General features: G+C 45.3%; 1 protein-coding gene across 4 annotated transcripts in view; it reads left to right on the top strand.

The window, feature by feature from the left end:
* Positions 1-23,338, top strand: part of vps13b (vacuolar protein sorting 13 homolog B) — a 256,357-nt gene that overhangs the window by 133,976 nt on the left and 99,043 nt on the right. For 2 of the 4 annotated variants that reach the window (XM_028981926.1, XM_028981928.1), the window contains exons 26-30: positions 1,123-1,294; positions 4,920-5,034; positions 7,890-8,031; positions 8,999-9,416; positions 9,576-9,687. In XM_028981926.1, coding sequence (XP_028837759.1) covers positions 1,123-1,294; positions 4,920-5,034; positions 7,890-8,031; positions 8,999-9,416; positions 9,576-9,687 — 959 coding nt within the window. Of the gene's footprint in view, positions 1-1,122; positions 1,295-4,919; positions 5,035-7,246; positions 7,314-7,889; positions 8,032-8,998; positions 9,417-9,575; positions 9,688-23,338 lie in introns of those variants that run through there. The other 2 variants (XR_003749954.1, XM_028981927.1) reach the window with 2 other exon arrangements.

The following is a 23,338-nucleotide window of genomic DNA, read 5'->3' as shown; positions in this document are numbered from 1 at the left end:
GTGTTCCGTGGAGGGCAGATGCTTCTCATCAGCGCAGCCTGCGACGACTCCCCATGCGATGTGCATCTACGTTTGCGCCGTCACAATCGTAATTTGTTTACGTTGTTGTCAGCCATTGTTAACGAGAGACACAAAGTCAACCGTCCCTCCCCCCCGGTGCGCCAAATCTGTGATTAAATTCGATTTACCGACATCTTTGTTGCCCTACAGAAGGGCGCATACTTGCCTCATCTGGTTCCCCTTTAGGCTCTGTAATCAGTAAAAGCCGCAGTGGGATTCTAATTGAGACGGTTGATAACCCCGCTACCACCGTAGCGTCGTGGAAAAGCGGCTCTAGTTTAAACCAGGACGCCGTGCAGTGTGTAATTAGAGCGATGAGACGTGGAAAAACACGCTCAGAGCTGTAAATGGGCTCGATGCGCAAAAACACACACACACACACACACACACACACACACACACACTGGTACATGCTCTCATATGTACACACCCTGTCATCATAGGCTGCGGTAATGGGCCAGAATACATCCGCCTCGCCCCTGGGGGGTCCTCCCCATCTTCAACTGTCATTTTGCCCCCCCCCCCCGTCGCCAGACGCCAGCCGGCCTATTGGCTTGCTAATCTGTGAGGTTAACACCATCGCTGATCTACACACGTCCACATCACACACCGCATCCACATGTGCCTGGCCTCATTACGCCACTGGTATCTCTCCGCCAAAACCATACGCTGACGTAATGAGCGACACATAGCCACACTGCCATACTCTTATTTTTTTATTTTTATATCCCCCTCCAGCACTCGTCCAAGTCCCATTTCCTGGTGCTGCTTACTCTGGTAATGCTATTGAACATAATCTGTCTGTTTTCACTATACGTGGTTTCACTAAACACTTTGCTTCTATCAATTTCCATTAGAAGCGGCAGGACAGCAGTGGCTGAACATCAGCAGTCACGCTATCAGCTGCCACTTCGTGTGGTCTGTGGCTGATTGGTTGTTATTATTTTGGGGTTCCCTCTCGATCGGTTATTATTTTATTGCGGTTTTCTGTTGATTGGTTTCTGTGTGAGTGACCCAGACTGTGTGTGTGTGTGTGTGTGTGTGTGTATGTGTGTGTGTCAGGGGGACTCTGTACAAGCTACAGACGACTCTCCGTTCCTGGACACGGTCACCCTGGAACAGAAGACCAGCAGCATTGGTGGGTCCAGTGGGAAGGTTAGTCTGTGGATGCAGTGGATGCTGCCCAAAGTCACGGTCAAGCTGTTTGCTCCAGAACACAGCGGCAAAAAAGCAGGTACGCCTCCCCCAGGTACACTTTCTGTGGTCTCACGATTCGATTACAATTCCGATTATCGATCACGATGCATCCCATCAATTTTTATACATCACTTCACGTTAGGTTTTCAAATACGTCAGTCAGGTGAGAGTCTGAACCAGGTGTTTTTCTGGCATTCGTGGCGTCAGGTGAGCGTGGACTGAACGCCGACCAGTGTCCACACGGGCGTGATGCCGTTGGATAAACGCTGCATGAAACGTTTTCTCGGTGTCATTAAGTCCAAATTCCTATGAGCTTTAAACAGCAAAATAAACAAGCGAACACCAGAGAAACGCCAATGCAGCTACAAAGCTCTGCAAAAACGTGTATCTAAACGCGTTCGTTTTGAACGTCCATGTGTACGTGGCCGAATTCCTGCCCAGAGCGGTGCTGTACATTTTAACTAGAATACCACCACCAGAAAATCACCAAGCAAATAGTAAATTACATTTACAGCATTTATCAGAGGCTCTTATCCAGAGCGACTTACAATCAGTAGTTACAGGGACAGTCCCCCCGGGAGACACTCAGGGTGTCTTGCTCAGGGACACAATGGTAGTAAGTGGTACTAAGTGTGTTACTCACTAGGCTACTGTCACCCCATATAATTAATATAATATAATCAATTATGTTCTGCGGTGAATTGATGCAGAATTTCCCATGTTTTTTCCCATGTCCCAGCTTTTATTTATATGTTATGTCTCCAGATGCATGTGAATAAATACATGTTCAGTATGTGCAGTAGAAGTAGAAGGGTTTAAGAAGATGGAATGTTGTCTCCAATATAATTACAGCAGACTTTACATTTACATTTACGACATTTGGCAGACGCCCTTATCCAGAGCGACTTACAACGTGCTTAAGTTACCATCGATGAAGAGATCAATTCCGGTTCACTAGGACCCCAACTATGAATACATCTATTTTATTCACTCTGTTGTAGATTCTGTACACAAAGTTTGACAACAAGAAAATTTCAATTTAATCTAAATATTCTTTAAAGAGGAAGGTCTTGAGCTGTCGTTTGAAGGTGCTCAGTGACTGAGCTGTTCTGACCTCGAGGGGAAGTTCATTCCGCCACCGAGGGGCCAAGACAGAGAAGAGTCTAGATGAGCATCTTCCTTTTACCTTCAGAGATGGAGGGACCAGGCGAGCAGTACTGGAGGCTCGGAGTATACGAGGTGCAGTGCGAGGTGTAATAAGGGCTGTGAGGTAGGATGGGGCTGCTCCATGTTTGGCTTTGTAGGCCAGCATCAGTATTTTGAACCTGATGCGTGCAGCTACTGGGAGCCAGTGGAGGGAACGTAGCAGAGGGGTGGTGTGGGAGAATTTGGGAAGGTTGAAGATCAGTCGTGCTGCTGCATTTTGTATGAGTTGAAGAGGTCGGATGGTACATAGTGGTAGACCAGCTAGAAGGGAGTTGCAGTAGTCCAGTCGTGAGATTACTAAGGACTGAACCAGTAGTTGGGTGGCCTGGGATGACAGATAAGGGCGGATTCGTCTGATATTGTAGAGAAGGAATCTACATGAGCGGGAAAGATTGCTGATGTGAGTTGAGAAGGAGAGTTGGTTGTCTATTGTTACGCCAAGGTTGCGGGCTGATGCAGAAGGAGAGAGCTGCGAGTTGTCTAGGTAAATAGCAAGACTTGGTAACAAACTGTAATACAATTTTTTATGTGTTTTATATTTAGTTGACAATCATGAACCATTTTTTATGGTAAAGGTCTAAAACTTATACAATGGAAAAAATAATTATTCATACACAGCCGTGTTGCTCAGCAGTCGGTGGCTAGACACGTATACATATGTATATAATAAATCAGCTATGGCTACTGATGTTTAAAGAAATGCAGTCAGATGCTACTAATAAATCAGAGTTAATAACTACAATAAGTTCAACAAAAAAAATATTACAAAAAGTAATATAATGAATACCAATCTAAAATGGTATTAAACATACATTTTCAACTCTAGTGGCAGCCAAATGGCACAGTAGCATCATCTTTCCATTCATGGAACATTATGATAAGATTATGATTCCGTAATTCTGCAAGTCAGACCACTTACTGCTGATGTCGGAGGCATAACACAGAAGATGAGCCCCTGTTGGATTTATTCTATGACCGTAAACTGGAATAGAGGGAGATCGAAATGATTTGAAGGCTGAGCGAATATAAATAAATAAACAGCAAGTGATTTTCCACGGGTCAGCTTTCCCGACCGCTGATTTACCGTGGTGTTGAGAGGCAGGTTTACCTTTAATTGGGCTTGATAATACCCTGCATCTGCCTGCCAGATCACACCGCCCCACCGCAGCCTCCACAGGACCTGACAGGGCTGGTTTAACTTAGGAGCGTCCTAATCAGCAGCGCTGGAGTTCATCTTCACACTGGCTGTCTAATATTCCCCATATGAGTGGAGGAGTAAATCTTGACACAGAGCGCCATTAAGTAATTACACACACTCTGCTGCGGGCTGAGGGGAAAAGGGGGCGTGTGGATATTAAACCTGTAATGTTACAGGCAGATTCTCCCTGGCAGCTGGGCTGTAATAGCTCCCAACCATGGGGAAATGTGATTGTGCGCCCGAGACCACAGTGGAAAAGGATCTCGGCGCGCCACGGTGACCCACATCGGCAGGTCACTTTACGCGGCCGAAGATTAGATACGCTTGTGCGTCCCTGTCAGGAGCCATTTGGAGATGAGCGTTACTTTAGCAAACTGCACTTCATCATATCGACTGGTTTTGTGCTTGCTAATAGAAAACAATTTTGTAAAGTAATGAAAATCTGAGTTTGACTGTGAAATCGTCCCCACTGAGAGCCAGGCACTGATTGGGCAGAACCCATTCACATCTGTTCCGATTCCTCTAAGCGACACGAATAACGCTGATTCAAAGCTTCTCCGAAAGGAGACAAAAAAAAAAAAAAGCGGGTAAAGGAAGCTCATGAACAGCCAGGGCTGGGACATGCGATGTATCTGCTGTGGAAGTTGAATCAGCTCTTTGCCATGAGACAAAGCGCTTACTCACCTTCAGCGGGGATGCCTTGTTTGCTCCCACTGTGCACCGGGGCTCAGTGTACGCTGGGGTCAGAAAGGGTGGGCGGATGTATTGACCGAAACAACGGGAAGCAGGAAGCAGTGCTGTGACTGGCCGCTCCGGCAGCTGTCCCGAAGCACTTGGCAACGGGGCGCTTTCTGGTGGGAGTGTGTGATGGGGCCGTGACACGAGGGGCTGCCGGAGACCTGAAAGTCACTACAGTCCCCTCAGAGGAGCATGTAGAGCTCGCTTTCTCTCAGTTTGTGTGTCGCACAGTTCGCAAAAGTTCCCCACATCCTCAAGCACACGTGCACACACGTGCAGAACAGGCACAGAGAACTGGGGGAAAAAAAGCAGGCACACATACACACAAACTACAGGACCACGTAGGACATCTTTACACTCGTACTGGCTTTTTACAGTGAAATTCTTTATTATTCTTTAATATTTCATACAAACAGCTGCCATGTCTAAATACGCTGCAGTTATTTTACTCCAAACACTAAAACAAAGCACCTTACCGTGCACCCAGTCTCCATTTCAGTGTCATATGTCACCTTTTCAGAGACCTGTGTACTCAGTGAGCTGGAGGACCTCAGTGCCTCTGTGGACGTGCAGGACATCTACACCAAGATCAAGTGCAAACTGGGCAGCTTCAACATTGACTACTACAAGGGCAGGTAGGATTTAAATAGTAATTTACTCTTATTTAATTATTGTCATCAGCACAGATCGGAAGGAAATAGTTTTTGCTGTTGTTTTTATAACGTCTCCAAATGTCTACAAATATCTCAAAAAATAAAAAATTAAATACATGAACCCGAAGCCATGGGAAATAATTTTCTTCCCACTGATTGGAGGGTTAAATTTTTTTTTTTTTTATTCAGTGGAATAAATAATCATCTATGCCAGACCATGGAGGGCACAGCCTTCTGTAGCAATCATGCTGAGCCGTGAGATTTCCTGTGATCTCTGCTCCGGTGAGGTCACATGTTGCGGGTGGCTGTGTCGTTGTCTCACCCTCTGGCGCTGGCGATTGTGTTCTAACACACTGGCATCGTTGCCGGCAGGCTGATGGACCCCCGATCGCCAGCAGCGTAGCGCACACGCGTCAGGCTGGATAGGATGTGATGTGTAAATAAATAAATAAGTAACATGCTGATTGCAGTGAGGTGAACGAGGGGTTGAGCGGCGGGTGGTTGGCTGAAGCGCCGCTCTGCAGGCCTCGTTGGCAGCGAACCGGCAGTGTTGGATTCCTGTGTGAACGCTGCAATTCTGAGGGGGTGGCCTCCACCAGAGAGGGATACACCCAAATCACCACTGATAGCCCACATCTGCTGGGCAAGCGGCCGGGAGCGGAGACGAGTGGATGGATGGCCTGATGGATGTGGAGGATGCTGTGTCAGGGCCCAGGGTGTGCTCATCGGTTTCAACGCCGAGCCCCTAGACGGCTGGTGGGGCTGCGGATCCTGGAGTCATGCAGATGTCAGCTTGGGCATTCACATTCTTCACTAATTGTCATGTTTACTGCGTGTCCTTCAATTCATTCAGCCACTCTTCTTCATCTCACTCATTCTTTTTTTTATTGTCTCTATATCATAAGCAATCTGGTGGCCTAGGGGGTAAGGAAGTGGACCCTTAATCAAAAGATTGCGGGTTCAAATCCCAAAACCAGCAAGCTACCGTCCCCACACACTGCTCCCTCAGGGGATGGGTTAAATGCAGAGGACTCACTGAGGTTTCACTGTTTGCACTGGGTGCTGTTCCTCTTCCCGAGGAAGTCGACTGAAAATGCTGCAATTTCAACATAGATTTAGGAATAAAATGTTTACATGTCTGCATAATGTGAAAAAATATAGGAATATTCCATGTTATGCTTACTCCAAATACAAATTCCAGTAATGAAAAATTGTGGTTTCCGTGGTACGTTCATAATGTTGACGTCCATGTAAACGTAGTCAACATTAGATGTTGGAAATTTCTTGCACATTTGCTTTTAGTTTCTTTCTCTCTTTCCTTATCTGTGTCTCTCCTCTTGCTATTAATCTATCGTCATGGTGCAGAAGTGAACGGGAACGATGGGAGTCGGGTGAGGGTTTACCACACACTCCTCAGAGACGTTTGGTTACTGATGGATTCTATTTGTGGCTTCCTCTTTTGAGTTCATGTTGTGGCTTCTAATCCTCAGGTAGACCACAGGAATGAGCCTGAACCAAAACCTTGTCCATCTTGTGCCAAGAGTAATAACATCATTACCACCAGACATAAATTATGATCCATAAAGTCAGTGACTCAGAGTTAGGGCTATATTAATGGTTAACAAGAATTGCCGGAGTTATATTCAGTCCAAATATGGTATATCTTCCCATTCAGGTAGTTAAACTATGTGTCTAGAAGAGATATGTTTTCACATTTCTATTTGTGTAGAAGTGCACAAAGATGTCTAATAATTCAGAAGTTCACGGTATAATAGATGTGTAGACAAAGGGTTTAGAACCCCATTTCTGAAGGACAGTTTGCTGAACAGGTTTTGGTTCACTCTCATTATGGTCAGTCACTTTCAATATCTTTTTATTATGACAACATAATTCTATCCTGACAAACGTGTTGCGTATGACATGAACGGTTGATATGCCAAATTGGACTGTTGGATGTTTTCAACAATTATTTTCCACCAATGTCTTCAGGAGAACATCTAGAAGAAGTCCTTTGAGACTTGTCATTCTGTGACAATGACCATTGAAAGTGCTCCTGTTGTATCGATGTTTTATTTCTTATGTAGTTTTATGTGATATTAAACAGGTTTTTGGATTGTCTTGATTTACATGACAGTCTTTAAGGACCTAATACGCCATTATAACTGCTGACAGGGTGGCACATTGTGTTTTCCAGGCCAGGTGAAGGCTGGCATGCCGGCCATTTTGAAGGAGTCATTCTTCAGTGCAACGACAAAGCAGTGGTGAGGTCTTCAGCAGAGCAGCCAGCATACGCTGGTAGCCCCTTCACACTGGATGGATGTGAAAGAAGCTGCACAGACATCTTCGTTTCGCCCTGTTCATGAGTTCCTCAGACCAGACCAGAAAGATCAGATTTGAGCTTTCAGTCAAAGGAATTGATGTATCCAATTCGTAGACTAGATCTTTGTGCTTCTTTCCATCTGTGCAGTGGATTGTGGCTGAGATGACCGTTGAGATCCAACTCTGGGTCAGGGCCAGTGGCTCAAAGCTCAGCTGATGGTTTTAAAGTTATCTTCAATGCTTATCTTGTCTGCTCCACAAGCTTAGAAACTTTATTTTGTAAAGGAGAGCAGGTTTGGTAGGTAAGCAGGACCCGAGGCGTTAAGACCATCAGCCTTTCGAGCTGTTCTTCAAGCTGTTGCTAGCCAGCCTTCTGATCTGTATGGTTCTGTTGACCTCGCCCCAATGAAATCTCCAAATGACTTATTGATTCCAATCTGATTGGCCTCTGTTTTTTTTCCTGTTTGTGTTCTTTCTCCTCCTTTTGTGTCCTGTCCTTCCCCCTCTCTCTGTGGCAGCCCAGAGGAAGTCTCCTCCTGTGTGGGCCGTAGCGGTGGGGTGGTCCTCTCTTGCACTGACAAGCTGAATAGACGCACTGTGCTGGTGCGACCCGTCAGCAAGCAGGACCCTTTCAACCACTTCTCTGGCTTTTTTCCTCCTGTAAGAATCTTCCAGAAAAGCTTCTACGTTAATTATCAAACCTGAAGAGCTTCCATTAGCTTTGGCCACTGGCAAACACTAGCCATTCCCATAACTAGCTTTAAGTGCTTCAAGAGAGGTGTGTAATGGGGAGAACGGCTGTGGTGTAGCCTGTACAGTTTAAAAGTCCTTCCAAGAATCCGTATTTTCTTTTAACCACTATACAGTTGGTATGCAAATTGCACACAAATATTTTTAAGGAGTTGCGGTTGATTCCTTTTTGTCTGGATGTGAGGAGACTTTTTTTTCCCCCCAACTTTGCCAGTCATTGCAACTGTGTTGCAGCCTACATGGCTAATGAAAGCTCATGCATTTTTCTTTGGTTCCATTGAATCTGTCTCTGTTGTAGTTAAGATGGAATTTGTAAAAAATAATTGTAGATTTAATGTAATATGTTCTTACAGAACGTCTTAGAATTTTGATAGGATTTGTTATATTTTAGGCTGAGCATTTAGATGTCCTCTAACAGTGCATTTCCACTGGAGCAGGGGAAAATTGCATGTCCATTAATTTTAATAATGTATATACAGGGTTAGGGGTTAAGGGATTGACATCAAGTAAATTACAGAGAGCTACGTCCTATGCCTCTCCTGTATTACATTGAAAGGAGCAGGTGTTTCATTTGATGTTAATAGCCATGGTAACATGTGAAGCGTTTTTGTGCATGGAAATAGGCAGACTGAAATGTCTCGTGAAATTGTGTTTAATTTTTGGCATGAATTTCTGTATGGTTCTGATGAATTCAGTCCATTTCAATGGAACTGCACTGTAAAAGTCCACATAGTGAAGCTTTCACTCAGTGCTGCTCATAGCTTGCCAGCTTCAGCTTGGCTAACTCTCACCTCACTGGTTCTCAGTCACTTGCCTCACCATGGCAGCAGGGTTGATTGACAAATTTCCTGACCATATTTGTCCTGCTTTGGAGCAGACGGCTGCTAAGGCTTTGGAGGTGTCCCACCAGCAGCATGGCTTCCTCTCCGTGACGTACACACAGGCGGTGACACGGAACGTGCGCCATAAACTGACCGCTCGACAGGAGCGAGGCGGGTCGCGGGGTGGCGTGAGCTCCTCCCAGAAGCTCAGTGACGGCCCGGCGGACGGCTCGCCCCAGTATCTGCATGAGATCCTGCTGACCACGCAGCCCTTCGACCTGGTGCTGTCCTGCCCCCTGCTGGCCACGGTGGCAGGCGTGTTCCGGACGGCCACGCCCCGCAAGCGCGGGCTGCTGAAAGAGCGTGGCCGGTCAACTGGGCAACCCATGCGGAGTCACACGCTCACCTCCAGCAGCCTGCCTCTTATCTACGTCAACACCAGCGTCATACGGCTGTTCTGTCCTTTGGACACAGGTAGCGTCTGTACAGTATATTTTTGTTGTAGCAAAATCATGGCTGCCCAATGCTCACTAAGGGTGATTGGTTAAATGCAGAGGACACATTTCACTGTGTGCACTGGGTGCTGTGCCATGGTGTGTCACAGTTAATAACTTTTACTCGTGTGTCACACAGACTCCCCTCAGAAGAAGGAGGACACGCTGGTGCTGAAAATTGGCTCAGTCAGCATGGCCCCGCAAGCTGATAACCCACTCACCCGCGCTGTGCTGCGCAAGGACATCTACCAGTGAGTGTCTCTCTCTCTCTCTCTCTCTGTCTCTCATTCTTCCGATCCTCCCCAGGCCATAACTCATGCATACTCGTTGTTATGGTCTGCTTGTGTCTCCCTGAAGCTCTCACCAGTCAACCGCAGGCCGTGAGACATCAGCGCTGTCGACAGAGACAGGCCGCTTCAGATCAGTTTATGTTCACGGGGGAGCTTGTTGGGTGTCATGGCTACTTGCAAGGTTTTGTGGTGTGTGTGTGTGTGTGTGTGTGTGTGTGTGTACATGGTGGGGGGAGGGTACCGCCCACTTTCAATGCCACATGAATCAAGGCTGTGAGAGGAGGGCTTCTGGGGGGCTTTTAAACTCTAAACAGTAAATAAAACTCATTTCTTGTTGAGGGAAATTGTGGACGCCAGTCAGAGTTGTGACTGTCTCTCTCTCTCTCTCTCTCTCTCTCTCTCACACACACACACACACACACACACACACACACAGTCACACTGTGCAAAAAGATGACTCTGGAAGAGTCTAGACGATGAAGAGAACCGGATGATGAAAGTAGTGCTGGCTTTTCCACCTGCTTTGGTCGGCCTTGAGATGGGAACCCCCAGTGGAAGACACACACTTGGGTGTGTGTGTATGTGTGTGTGTGTCCATCTGGTAAGCCCTTGAGCGCGATTGCATCTAGTTCCCATCTAGTTGCACTTTCCTCTGCTGACAACTAGTGGCTGCAATCTCTATATGATATGATTTAATTTAAATAAGTTTGCAGGACGGCTGTAGGCACATTTAAATTGTATTCGAGCGACTCTTGATGACAGGCCGATTTCAGGTCTGGAAGTGCTAATTAAAGCACATGTTAAACTGTTTTATTGAGATTGTGTTGGCGTAGTAAAGACTCACTGAAGTACTGCCCAAAAGCCCTGTTTGGGGGGAAAAAAATAGGAAACAGTTTCCCCATCTGTCTATCATTAACATTTACAGCATTTATCAGACACCTTTATCCAGAGCGCCTTACAATCAGTAGTTACAAGGACAGTCCCTCTGGAGACACTCAGGGTTAAGTGTTTTTCTCAGGACACAATGGTAGTAAGTGGGGTTTGAACCTGTGATGTTGTGGTCTTCTGGTTCATAGATGAGTGTGCTACATTCACATTTACAGCATTTACCAAACACCCTTATCCAGAGCGACTTACAATCAGTTGTTACAGGGACAGTTCCCCCCCTGGAGCAATTTAGGGTTAAGTGTCTTACTCAGGGACACAGTGTTAGTAAGTGGGATTTGAACCTGGGTCTTCTGGTTCATAGGCGAGTGTGTTGCCCACTAGGCTACCCAGTACTACCCTTTTTTGCCAGACGGGACTCACAGGGAAGAGAAGACCCACATTTTGAAAATAACACTCGTTTCCTAACACCACGCTCTAGAAATACATTACCAGGACCCATCCCTGGCAATTTTAGCCCAGCTAGTGGGAAACTGGCATGAAATAGGTGGCTGAGACGGGCAGATGTTACAGAGGCCTGCACTAAGCCTCCACGGGAGCCTGTGATTTACTTCACCCACCAATTAACCAGCAAATTGGAAGTGCTGGGCTGCCATAGGATATATGCAGTAAGTATCCATCAGGGCGTTCTGTGGGGAAAAACAAGTGCCTGCTCCCGTGTCCGGTGATATCTTTGGGCTGCATGGGAAGTGAATAATTGCCGCTAGCCTTTCTCTCGTGCTGCTGTGTTTTACTCTGCCGCTAATTGCATCCTGTGTCATAACCTCGTGCAATTACCATTAAATGAAAAAAAATGACTACTACTAATATATATATTTATATATAGACACACACACTTTTTTTCTAATGCAGCCAACGTTAACATTGGTATTATCTTATCAGACTTCTTTCAGTGTTGCCCAAACATTAGGTTGTGGTTTTACATGTAACAGATGCATTGATTATTGCTTTCAGTTCACTTTTGTGTATTGCATTTTGCAGTGGACCAGAGATAACGCTGTGCCCGCCCTGACTGTTTGTACGGTACCGACTCACTGATCCAGAATCCGAAGCCTGTTGTGCACATGCAGCCTCAGTGGCTCCGCATCAGGAATTGAGCAGTGTGTGGACTGCCTGGGACAATTTATGTGACTGAGATGGACTTTTGTGTTGATTTCTGTTTTACACATTGAGTTGTATTCCACAGCCTGGAAAATAATTTTGGATTTGAATCAGAATGTCCAAAATCATTTAAAACAAAATAAATAATAGAATAAAATGCACGTGGGCATGTCACAACTGTCCCCGAATTCTGTTTCTTATCAACAACACACACTGTATGTTAATGATCTCTGGAAAAATTGCTGATTTCCTTAAACAGAATGAAGCGGTGCAAGAAAATAAATGGTTTCTGCCCTAAAAGGATGGATTAAATGTGAGACTCATTTGGAAACAATTAGCAGTTTTTGGTTGATCGCAGTATGAAACCGTATCAGTTCCTTGGCACAGCGGGTCTCCGGAGGTTTCTGGGCAAGGAATCATGATACATGCTCCGGGCCCTCGCTCTCTGGCACCCCCCCTGCAGCATGGCCGCTGTCAATTTACACAGCTGAAATCATTTTCCCAGCTCCAAATGGAGGGATTTTTTTCCCAAATTCATGAGTGCAGTCTTGGGAATGTCCAGTCCGGCTTCAGACCCTGCTTTCTTGTGGTCTGGGTGCTCTGTAAAATCTCACAGATCTCTTTCTCTCGCGCTCCCCCGTCCCTCTTTGCTCCTTCTCTCGCTGTTTTTTTTTTTTCCATTGCTCATGGAACACTTAATTGAAAGCTTCTTGTACTTCTGAGCTTCCTGGCCATTCCAGAGCTTCACTGGAATTCCATGTGAAATGCTCATCGCTCTGAGGAGACTGTGTGGTTCGGATGGATGCGGTGTTTTCACACGTAAAGCGACCAGAACACTCTGACCTGTCTAGCTGATTGTGTGTGTGTGTGTGTGTGTGTGTGTGTGAGTGTGTGTGTGTGTGTGTGTGTGTGTGTGTGTGTGTGTAAACATGATTTTGAAAATGGCTTTGCCCAAACAGTGGTGCCGTTTTAAAACCTGATCTGAACATTAATAGTAAATCCCCCTTAGACATTAGGGGCTAACATTAGGTTTCCTGGTCGGGTCCGTTTTTGATATGTACAAACCGAACCAGAACCAGGATCCATCATTCCATCATTTGCCCATAGATACCGACCCCAACAATGAGTTCTGATCTGTGCTAGTTATGAGGAATGTGTTCATATTTTGGTCACTGGAAGTTTGAGAGATTTTAGCGGGATAAACGTATTAGCGGATTGAGTGAAGACGGGCTGGTAGCCCTCTCTCATAGATGACTGTGATGACCGTAATGAGAAGAGCAGAACCAGGGCAGGCAGCTGGGGTTGATCTGTTGGAATGGGCTCTCCTCATTACGGATGAACACGGGACCGCTCGCCATAGTTTTAATACGCTGGCACGGCACCCGCTGCAGACCTGCAGAACGCACCACCGCAACCACGCCCTCTCAGCTCTCAGTAGTTGCTTGTTAATCACCTGATCGTGCCACACATCGTTCCACATAGAACGAGCTGGTCTCCAGAAAGCATCAGTGACTAGAAATCATTAAAGGCCACCAGGAGCAACGATAGCAGACAGTGAGTGGGCGAGACACCGGTCAGACGGTGATGTCTGTGGGCTGACACGCTTCTTGGAATGGTGACAGACAGTGGGTGGATTGTGGGTAGGGCGTGCTGCTCTGTGATCACTTACCGTTTCAGTTCAACAACATTATCACAGCAAGAGTGAGGCTTACATACTCATGATGTCTACAGAAATCATCCCATAAACCCCAAATTTCGAGACAGTAAGAAAACTATTTAAAGGTTTTTCATCTTACCAACTGTGGGGAAAAAGTGGCAAAAAATCAATTTGAGTAGAATAAAGCTGTTGATATGTGGTGATCCGCTGAAGAAACAGAATGATTTCTTACAAGCAAAAGTCTACAGATGGAAAATAATATTGTAGTGCTGCTCAGAGAACAATGGCATAGCAGAGCTCCTCTCCATATACAGTTTAGATAAATTATTTTTTATTTTTTTTTGCATTAACAAAATTGCTTGTATTGCTGCATGTAAGTGTAAAATGTATATATACACACACACACACACACACACATGCACTACTGTTGCCGATTCGGGATTTGAACCCGCAACCTATGAGTCGGCTTCCTTACCCGCTAGACCACCACTGCCACCAGATACTGTACTATCAGTGAAGCTTTTAACGTGACTCTTGGGGAAATGAACACATCGTTCTATAGGTTCTCTACGTATATGCAGATATTCCATCATTAACAGTGGTTTCCAGCTACCAGGGTCATGAACACGAGTCATGTCTGGACTGGAGTTTGTACTAATTTCATGGGTTTTTTTTAATGCAACAAACATTTGTTTCAAAAAACAAGGACTTTATTTCCTTTATTTGTGGGGAAATGAAAATCTGCCCAAGAATTAGGACGCAGCGATAATGGTACGCTCTCTCCTCCCTGCTATTTTTTTCTGCTGCCAAGTGCCCCATTACCCTGTGTGTTCACAGCAGCCAGCGGGGCCGCACCTTGTGGCGCGGGAGGTTGGGCCACACAGGGGGACACGGCAAGCTTCCTTCGCAGCAGATGAGCAGGGTTAACCAGACCTTTCCAACCTGGTAGTCCCGGGTTAACCAGTCCGACCGCAGCAGTGGCCGGCGTTCCGTTGCCGTCTTTTATTGGCCGGCACTCTCCGGTTTGCCGCCGCGCTCCACCTCCCACGCACCCTCCGCAGCCTGTGTCAGGCGAGGACAGGGCGCTCCGGGAATCCCCGGGAGTGTTTGTGTTTTGTGTTTGGTGCAGTTAAGGATGCAGCAGCAGCTCTGCAGTGGAATCAGGATTAGCGGTATAAACGTTGGGTTCCTGTAGTACTGTAGCCTCCTGTAGTACATTTACATACATTTACGGCATTTGGCAGACGCCCTTATCCAGAGCGACTTACAACGTGATTAAGTTACCATCGATGAAGTGATCAGTTCCGGTTCACTAGGACCCCCAACTATGAATACAACCTTTTATTCACTCTGTAGTCTAGTCCACAGAATCAGATCAGAATCAGATCAGAATCGTGTTTATTGGCAAAGTAAGTGCAAGCACATACAAGGAATTTACCGTTCCGGTAGATGGTAAAGTGATACCCAGCACAGAACACGGTGCACACAGTGAAATTTGTCCTCTGCATTTGACAATCACCCTTGGCAGCCAGGACCGGCAGTGTGTGGGGACGGTGCTTTGCTCAGTGGCACCAGGGGCCGCTTCCTTAACCGCTAGGCCACCACTGCCCCCGTCTCTCAAGTACAGAGTAGAAGAAAACAACAACAACAATGTGTAAGGATGTGTGTAAGTGTTATTTGTAGTTGTAGAATATGTTTTTACTGTTTATGAATATATATGCTGAATATAAATATATGTATGAATGTACATAGGTCGATAAGTGTATAAAGATGAACAATGTTCAGTACAATAACTAGGCCAGAAATCTAAATCTATAAACAGAGTGTACATTAAGTGCAGTGTGCAATGTTAAGGTGAAAGATCCTGCAGGGTTGAGGTCGGGTCCCTATCTCAACCAAAGCCGACTTCATCATTTAGCTTTAGAATTTTGGGACTGTTTTGGTGGACATTTCTATTGAATGATGGTACATCCTGATGGTCAGGATAATATGTTTGCCCTTTTCACCTTGTTGCCTTTAAAATAAACACGTTTGATAAGTGTTCATTGCACAATGTAATTTCACTTCTCATAAAAAACATTTTAAAAAATATTTGCGCATTATCCAGGCACAAGGCTGTGCTCAATTCAGTGAGTCCAAAGATATTTTTATTACTAACTACTACTTATACACAATTCCCTTTTGATGCAATGCTTCAAAATGTGGGAGGACATTTAAATGAAGACAGTGCTAAGAAGGATCGTGAAAAGCCTTTCCAAAGCACATCTGTTCTTGGCCTAAATGCTCAGTCCATCTGCAAATGTACTCACAAAATAGGCTCACTTAATAAATAGCAAATCTAATCATATCCTTTCTATTTTACTACACAATTTATGCTTGATTGACCACTCCCATATGGAACAATGCTCCTTATGTCCTATTTTAATGGTTTGTATTAATATTTCTGTGGTTCCATAAAGGAAATGGAAGAGTAAAATAATTTCTTTACTCTTAAATTGCTCTGAACTATAACAGTGCATTTAACATTTAACAGTGTCATGTGGGGCTCGATGAAGTTATTTGAAGAGGCAAACTGTGCTTTATGTCTGCTCCTGCCCTGCTCTTGCCAAAGTCCTGTGAACTCTGTGGTAATGTGGAGGCAAAATGGCTTATTATCGGGAGGTTTCACACATCATTTGCTGCACTCATAACATGATGTGTAGGTTATTTGGCTTGTCTTTGCTATGTCTTTTGAGATTATTTAAATTTCTTTATTTTCCCCCTTAAATCCCCCACTCCTCCCTTATCTCCGTCTCCCTTTTCCTGTCCCTTTGTATGACAGTAATTGAGAGGGAGAAGTAGAGGAACGCTGGAATTCCGGGTCAGCCAGAGAAAACATTATTTTCCCAGTCAGCAAATGAAACACCTGGATGCTACGACCCGTAAGAGATGGGTTACATCAGCCTGACACGCAGGATTAATGCAAGATAAAATTGTTTTAAAAATGGACCTGCGATACCGACGTAAATCAAGCATCCACTTTATTAAACTTCCCCACAATTTATGTCCCAAATCCAAAGGGTTTTCTGTCTGATCCCAATGAATGGGATTTGGAATGGGTTTGGATAGGCTCCCATGTAGAACTACGCAAAGACAACGTGCCGTAATTTGAACGGGAAGTTTGAGTGGAGGGATCTGAGTTATTGCTCCAACCTTAAAGGAGTATTTTTTCCAAGCCTTCGCAGAAGGACGTATATTTGTCTTTCTCATGAAGCCAGCAGCCTGCTCTAAATTTCCAGGTGCCTCACATGATGCAGTGAGTGTGTAGTGTTACACACGCGTCCATTTCCTGGCCAGCAAGAGAAAGTCATGCTCAATGTCCTTAACATCTACAACACTCGTTTAATTTACACAGAACTGCAGCAGGTCATAAAAATAGACCACAGTAGTTTTACAATGTTGTCATGATACAACATTTGTACCTTAAGATCATCTGTTTTTGGACCATGGGAGACTAGGTTTGGGTTTTGGCACAGTAGGACAGTACTGTGGGATGCTTTTAGATAGTGGGAGGCTGGCTTGTGGGGTTTTGGTACAGTTAGACCGTTTTGTCATGTTTTTAGACAGTAGGATACTGGCTTGTGGTGTTTTGGTACAGTAGGACAGTACTGTGGGATGCTTTTGGACAGTAGGATACCGGCTTGTGGTGGTTTTGGTACAGTAGGACCGTTTTGTGTCATGTTTTTAGACAGTAGGATACTGGCTTGTGGTGTTTTGGTACAGTAGGACCGTTTTGTGTCATGTTTTTAGACAGTACGATACTGGCTTGTGGTGTTTTGGTACAGTAGGACAGTATTGTGGGATGCTTTTGGACAGGAGGATACTGGCTTGGGGTGTTTTGGTACAGTAGGACCGTTTTGTGTCATGTTTTTAGACAGTAGGATACTGGCTTGTGGTGTTTTGGTACAGTAGGACAGTACTGTGGGATGCTTTTGGACAGGAGGATACTGGCTTGTGGTGTTTTGGTTCAGTAGGATCGTTTTTAGACAGTAGGATACCGGCTTGTGGTGTTTTGGTGCAGAAGGACAGTAATGTGTGATGTTTTTGGATGCTGGGATGCTGGCTTGTGGTGTTTTGGTACAGTAGGACAGTATTGTGGGATGCTTTTGGACAGGAGGATACTGGCTTGGGGTGTTTTGGTACAGTAGGACCGTTTTGTGTCATGTTTTTAGACAGTAGGATGCTGGCTTGTGGTGTTTTGGTACAGTAGGACAGTACTGTGGGATGCTTTTGGACAGGAGGATACTGGCTTGTGGTGTTTTGGTACAGTAGGACAGTACTGTGGGATACTTTTGGACAGGAGGATACTGGCTTGTGGTGTTTTGGTACAGTAGGACCGTTTTTAGACAGTAGGATACCGGCTTGTGGTGTTTTGGTGCAGAAGGACAGTAATGTGTGATGTTTTTGGATGCTGGGATGCTGGCTTGTGGTGTTTTGGTACAGTAGGACAGTACTGTGGGATGCTTTTGGACAGTAGGATACCGGCTTGTGGTGTTTTGGTACAGTAGGAACATGCTCTGAGGGGCTTAGTGGCAGTGCTAACTGCTAGCTCCAGTGCGGCCCCCGCGCTGTGTTTCCTGTTAGCAGGAGAGCCGGGCTGTGTCTCTGTTGTGGTCTCAGCTGACTTCTGTGTACAGCCTGTGGTTCATTCCATAAATATCTGTGGGCCGTCTGATGTTATTCTCAGGGTTTTATACTCTGTGAGAATTTCTACCGCAACACTTGTATTCCTTTCCCTGCGCTTAAGGGTTTAGTGGGATTAGACGCTTAGAAGCAGGCTGTCTTTACCATACATTTAAGGGCATTTCATGTATATGAATCCACACTTTTTGGAGGAGAGTGATGTTTTGGCTAGATAATAAGAATTCTGTAGAATCAAACACCAAACCACAGGCGTCTTGTCTCGCGCTGCTCTCTACTTCTGGGTCTCCAACAGATCGGTTGGAAAAATGAAGATCAGGTCACTTTTGCTTCTGGTGGGGGAAGTGGGATGGCAGCAGCATTCTCTTGGTTTCGTTCTTTTCTATCTTTGAAATCTGAGAACATTTCTTTACAGCAGTGGGGCCTCCTCTTTCTGTCCCAGCTTTTATATTGTAGGGTGAAGACCTGTTTTTAAAGGAGCTTCCCGGAAGGTGCTAGATGTTTTGGGGGGCGCTGTCACTCAGGGCAGGGACGTGGGGCCTCTAGGGGCGCAGGATCACCCCTCAGCTGTTGCACACTCGTAAAGGGCCTGATCCCAGGCCGGGACTGCAGCGGGCCGGGCGTCCTGTGGCAGGATGCAGGTTTCTAAGAATACATACCACGCTGCCATGCGGTCCACAGGCAGTCATGTGCTGCTCTACTAGTGTTACTCCCTGTGTGCGTGTGTATATATGAGTAGGTGAAAGATTATATGGGTATGCTTGTGTGTGTGTGTGTGTGTGTGTGTGTGCGTGTGTCCAACTGTCCCTAAACTGTTGCCCCAATAAAACACACAAACATAAACACACTGGTCATACATGTCATAATGGAACAATATCCATACATCAACATGGTTGCAGATGTGTATTTCTTTTTTTCTGTGTATTGAATGTGTGTCTATGGATGGTATATGGGTGTTATGCTCACAGTCAGTGGTGTTTTTGCACACATGGGACTGTGTGCTGTGTTGTTGTTTTATGTGTCTTCCCCTACCAAGGAAGGGGAAGAGCGAGGTGCAGGTGGAATATTAAAGGCTTATTGAAATAATCTAGTTTGATTAGTTTGGGAAGGGGAAGTGGGGACGGGGAAAGGGACGTCTCACTTTCACATTATAATTATATTTAATATTATAAATTAAATTACAGAGACTCTGAATAAGTGTCTTAATCTCACTTGTTTAGGGGAGAAAATCTGTTCTGGTTTATTGAACCTTAGGGAAAATATTTGCTCTGCAGTAGTGACAATGAATGCGCTGCAAACAGTTCACATTACTCACCAATGGGGTGCATGTGTGCAGCGCTGGACTTGGTCCATGAGTGAAAATGTCACGTCTCACAAGTCAATCTCTCCTGCAGATGGGCAGCTGGCGCCCGAGCCTGCTGACCTGCAACTTTCTGTAATTACCAATTCAGGGGAAGAGTGCTTGAAGGAAAGTCTCTTCAGATTTATCTGAGCAGAGAGAGATAAGGTGCTCTGGCTCTCTCATGCACTGCTGTCTACTGTCCCTGAAATATTGCAGTCTGATAACCCTGGGAATCATTTTGGACAGTAGTGGGGTTTAACCGTGCCACCACGTTTCCACTACCCTATACTGTGTCACACTCAGCAGCTCTTGACCGCCCAAATAAAATGGACTTGTTAATTGACATTGGATTATTTTGTGTTGTTTTATGCTTATTTTTCTTCTGAATAGGTCTTGCATAGGTCTTGTATTTTATACATTATAGAACAAAAACAATGACAATATGAAACACCATATGAGAGGTTTTGTAATAATAATTTTAAAAAAAGTTTTTTTTTTTATTTGCATCTCTACAAACCATGGCAGCATTTCACACTCTTGGCTTCTCTCCACCATCTTAAGTTAGAAAACGGTTTCAGAAGGTTCATGCTCTCACAAAGTGGCTTTTGATGATTACAATGGTGAACAAAGCAGTTGTGGCCTGGTGGTGAACTAGTGGATAAGAAAGCAGACTCATGATCAGAGGTTGTGGGTTGGAATCCCAAGCTGCCAAGGTACCACTGAGGTCCCCTTGATCTACGTACCATTCGGTTGTCCACTGCTCACTAAAAGAGGTGGGTTAAATTCAGAAGGCACATTTTGCTGTCTGTGCCCTGAGCTGTTCTGCAGGGCTTCACCAAGACAATCACTTCACTTTCAAGACAGATTCATCAGACAAACTTCGCTTTCTCCTGCTTTTTGACTGGTAGTTTAGGTCTTAATTCATTGAGTTGGAGAATGGATGTAGCATCAAGTCTACTCTCGGGTCAGTCTTGCAGGAGATGTAGTAACAATTCTTGGTAATGTTGAAGGTACCAACTGTTTATTAATAGTTTTTTTTATTAATAGAGATTTGTGTTCGGGCTCAACAAGCACATGCTGATCCTGCGCTCAGACACATGGACAATGCAAAGTTGCACTGAGGCCCTCAGATGTCCATGTGTGAAGCCACAAGCGCCTCTGTGGCAGTGGAAGAGAAATGGTATAATTGCTTAATGCCTCCCTAATAAGAGGCACATTACAACCGCGGGGTGCCCAATTTGGACTTTAAAGCCCCACTGCCTTGCAGTCAAATGCTTTCTGAGGGTCCCGCTTCTAGTAATTCTCTGGTCGTTTCTGTTTTGCCCTCATGTCTGTTTATGCGGGCCGCTCTTCCAGCAAGGGAAAAAAGTGGTGCCATAAAAATACAAAACACGAATAAACAATAAGGGAGGACCTCCACCTGTACTGGTTTTATTAGACCTTCTCAGCTCTGCTCTGATGCCGAGGACAATAAGTGGCCTAATTTAAGACATTTAAAAGGGAGCTCAGAAGTCTTGCCCTGGCTCTGATGAAATGGTCTCCTGGGCAAGACGAGTTCGGTGCGTTAAACACATGCTCGAATAACAACATGGAAATGTGCTGCAGTGTCAACATCACCTTCTCTTTGTTTAGTGGAAAGAACAAGAAGTCCTCTCGTCTGTATGGTTAACATTTCATTTTGGTAGATCAATTACGTGCGCACACACACACACACACACACACACACACACACACACACACACACACACACACACACACACACACACTGACAGATGCCTGGTCACATACTCAAACATAGACCAAGTTTTATGCCTTTCACTCACACAGAATCATGATTGAGAGCACATAGCCGCTCGAGCTTCTCCAACTGCTGGCGCGACTTGGTTCAATTATGATGACGTGCCTTGGAGCAGTCGGTGTTGCTGCCCATTTTTTTCCGTCTGAACAAGTGAAATCATTTGAAGCCGTTTTAAGGTCGATCACGCTGTTTAATGGATTGGCATTATTGGCTTTTTGGAAGCACTTAATTTTTCTTCAAAGAGTGGCAGAAAGGTTCAGTTTGAAACACCAGCTGACAGACATGTGTTGGGCATCATCAATAACACACACCCTAAACAAGCTGCGCGTTCACATCACCAGATCATCACCAGTCTAATGAGTGTCACATGGCCGCCAGAACAACGTATTAAACCCAAGAGCTACGTCTACTGGAAGTGCCGTCCCAACCCGCCGCACCTTAGGCCAAATGGAACCTTGACGTGGAGTAGCTGTAATGTGTTCCCTCTCCCTGTCAGCGAGCTTCTGAAGGACACCAGGAGGTCATCTGCCAGCCGGGCCTCGCGGTAGATGGACCAGACCCGACTTTGATCACACTGAGCTGAGCGGACTGACGGCGGCCTCCTCTAAGCGCCGGCTTTTGTTAGGCCCAGATTCCCGCTGAAGCCTTTTATCCTCTAATTCACTCCCCAGCGTCCTCGCAGACGGCCTCTCCACGTGTCACTGGCCACTACTTCCACGGTACTAAATGGGTGTCCATTTTGGTCCTCAGAATTCACACTTTACCTGTCATGTATGCAAATGTAGCATCATGCTCGTTTGTGCAAAAAAAAAAAAAAAAAAACGGGATGTTGCCAGTTCCATCCCCTCTGTTGCTGCTCATGGCCCTGCTTCACCTCCCAGAATCCTCCTCACCCCCGCGTTGCTGGTCAGCTCACAGGATGTTGTAGAGCATTTCCTGCCGGCAGGGTCGTGAGGAAGGAAGCCTGGTGTTGGGCTCTTTGATGTCTGACCCATTCTAATGCGTTTCACGTGTGCTGTTTACTGAGAGGCTTTTGTGTTCAACGGGAGCGCCGGCTCTTGACTTAAACACACACAGACCTAATCAGAGGCTCACCGGCTCTCACTTCAGGGGAGAATCCTGTTTTCTGTTGCCTTATTATCTTCCATGTTTCCTCATGGCTACTAAAACCAAGCGTCTGAACTCGTTTGTGTGCTTGTGATATTCAAGCCCCTTGGGCTTCTCCTCTCAGCAGTGCTGGGGATGCTGGGTATGCTACTGTGGTTCGACAGGCAAATATTGCCAGTATTGCGTGTTCAAGGCTGTGGTTAGAGTGTCCAACATGCAGGCTTTTTTTTTTTAACCTTATTCTCCATTTCTCTTGCAAAATTCAAGGGTTTAACTGTTCATTTGGCACCCAAACCTCCACTCTTCACACTCCACGCACCTCACTCCACTCACACACTACACATCATTCACTCAACTCGTCATACTCCATTCACTCTGCTTAATCACTCCACATCATTCACTCCACTCCACTAGTCACACTCCATTCACTCTGCTCCACTCCGCCTCGCTCAGTCACTCTGCTCACCTACTACACTCACGCTGCGCCACACACTCCATGCACCTCACTCCACTCTGTCACTCTGCTCACTGACTACACTCACTCTGCGCCACACACTCCATCAGTGGTGGAGGAAGTACTGAAGCTTAGTACTTAAGTAAAAGTACAAGTAACCTGCAAAATATGTACTCAAGTAAAAGTAGAAGTGCTACATCAACAATCTTACTTAAGTAAAAATCCTAAGTACTTACTTTTAAATTTACTTTAAAGTATTTTTTTTAAGTAAAAGTATTCACACAATGGTTTGTCTCAACATCTGGGGTGTGCCATTTTGTAAAAGCATAGTACATATACTGACTTATGCCTGTACTGATGTCATTGCTCATAATAATTACAAGCAATTATACAGTATATGTGCATTGGAAAGTTTGGTGTGCTTATTGTGCGTGCGCTCTGCAATACTGTGTGTAGCTTAGAATTATGTGGATGACAAGTTATCTACTAGGTATTACCCACTAATATACCATTAAGATAAACCAATCA

The sequence above is a fragment of the Denticeps clupeoides genome, chromosome 5 (genome assembly GCF_900700375.1).
Source record: "Denticeps clupeoides chromosome 5, fDenClu1.1, whole genome shotgun sequence".
In the NCBI taxonomy this organism is placed as follows: Eukaryota; Metazoa; Chordata; class Actinopteri; order Clupeiformes; family Denticipitidae; genus Denticeps; species Denticeps clupeoides.
Note: the sequence above shows the minus strand (reverse complement) of the source record. Positions and strands in the feature narration are given on the sequence as shown.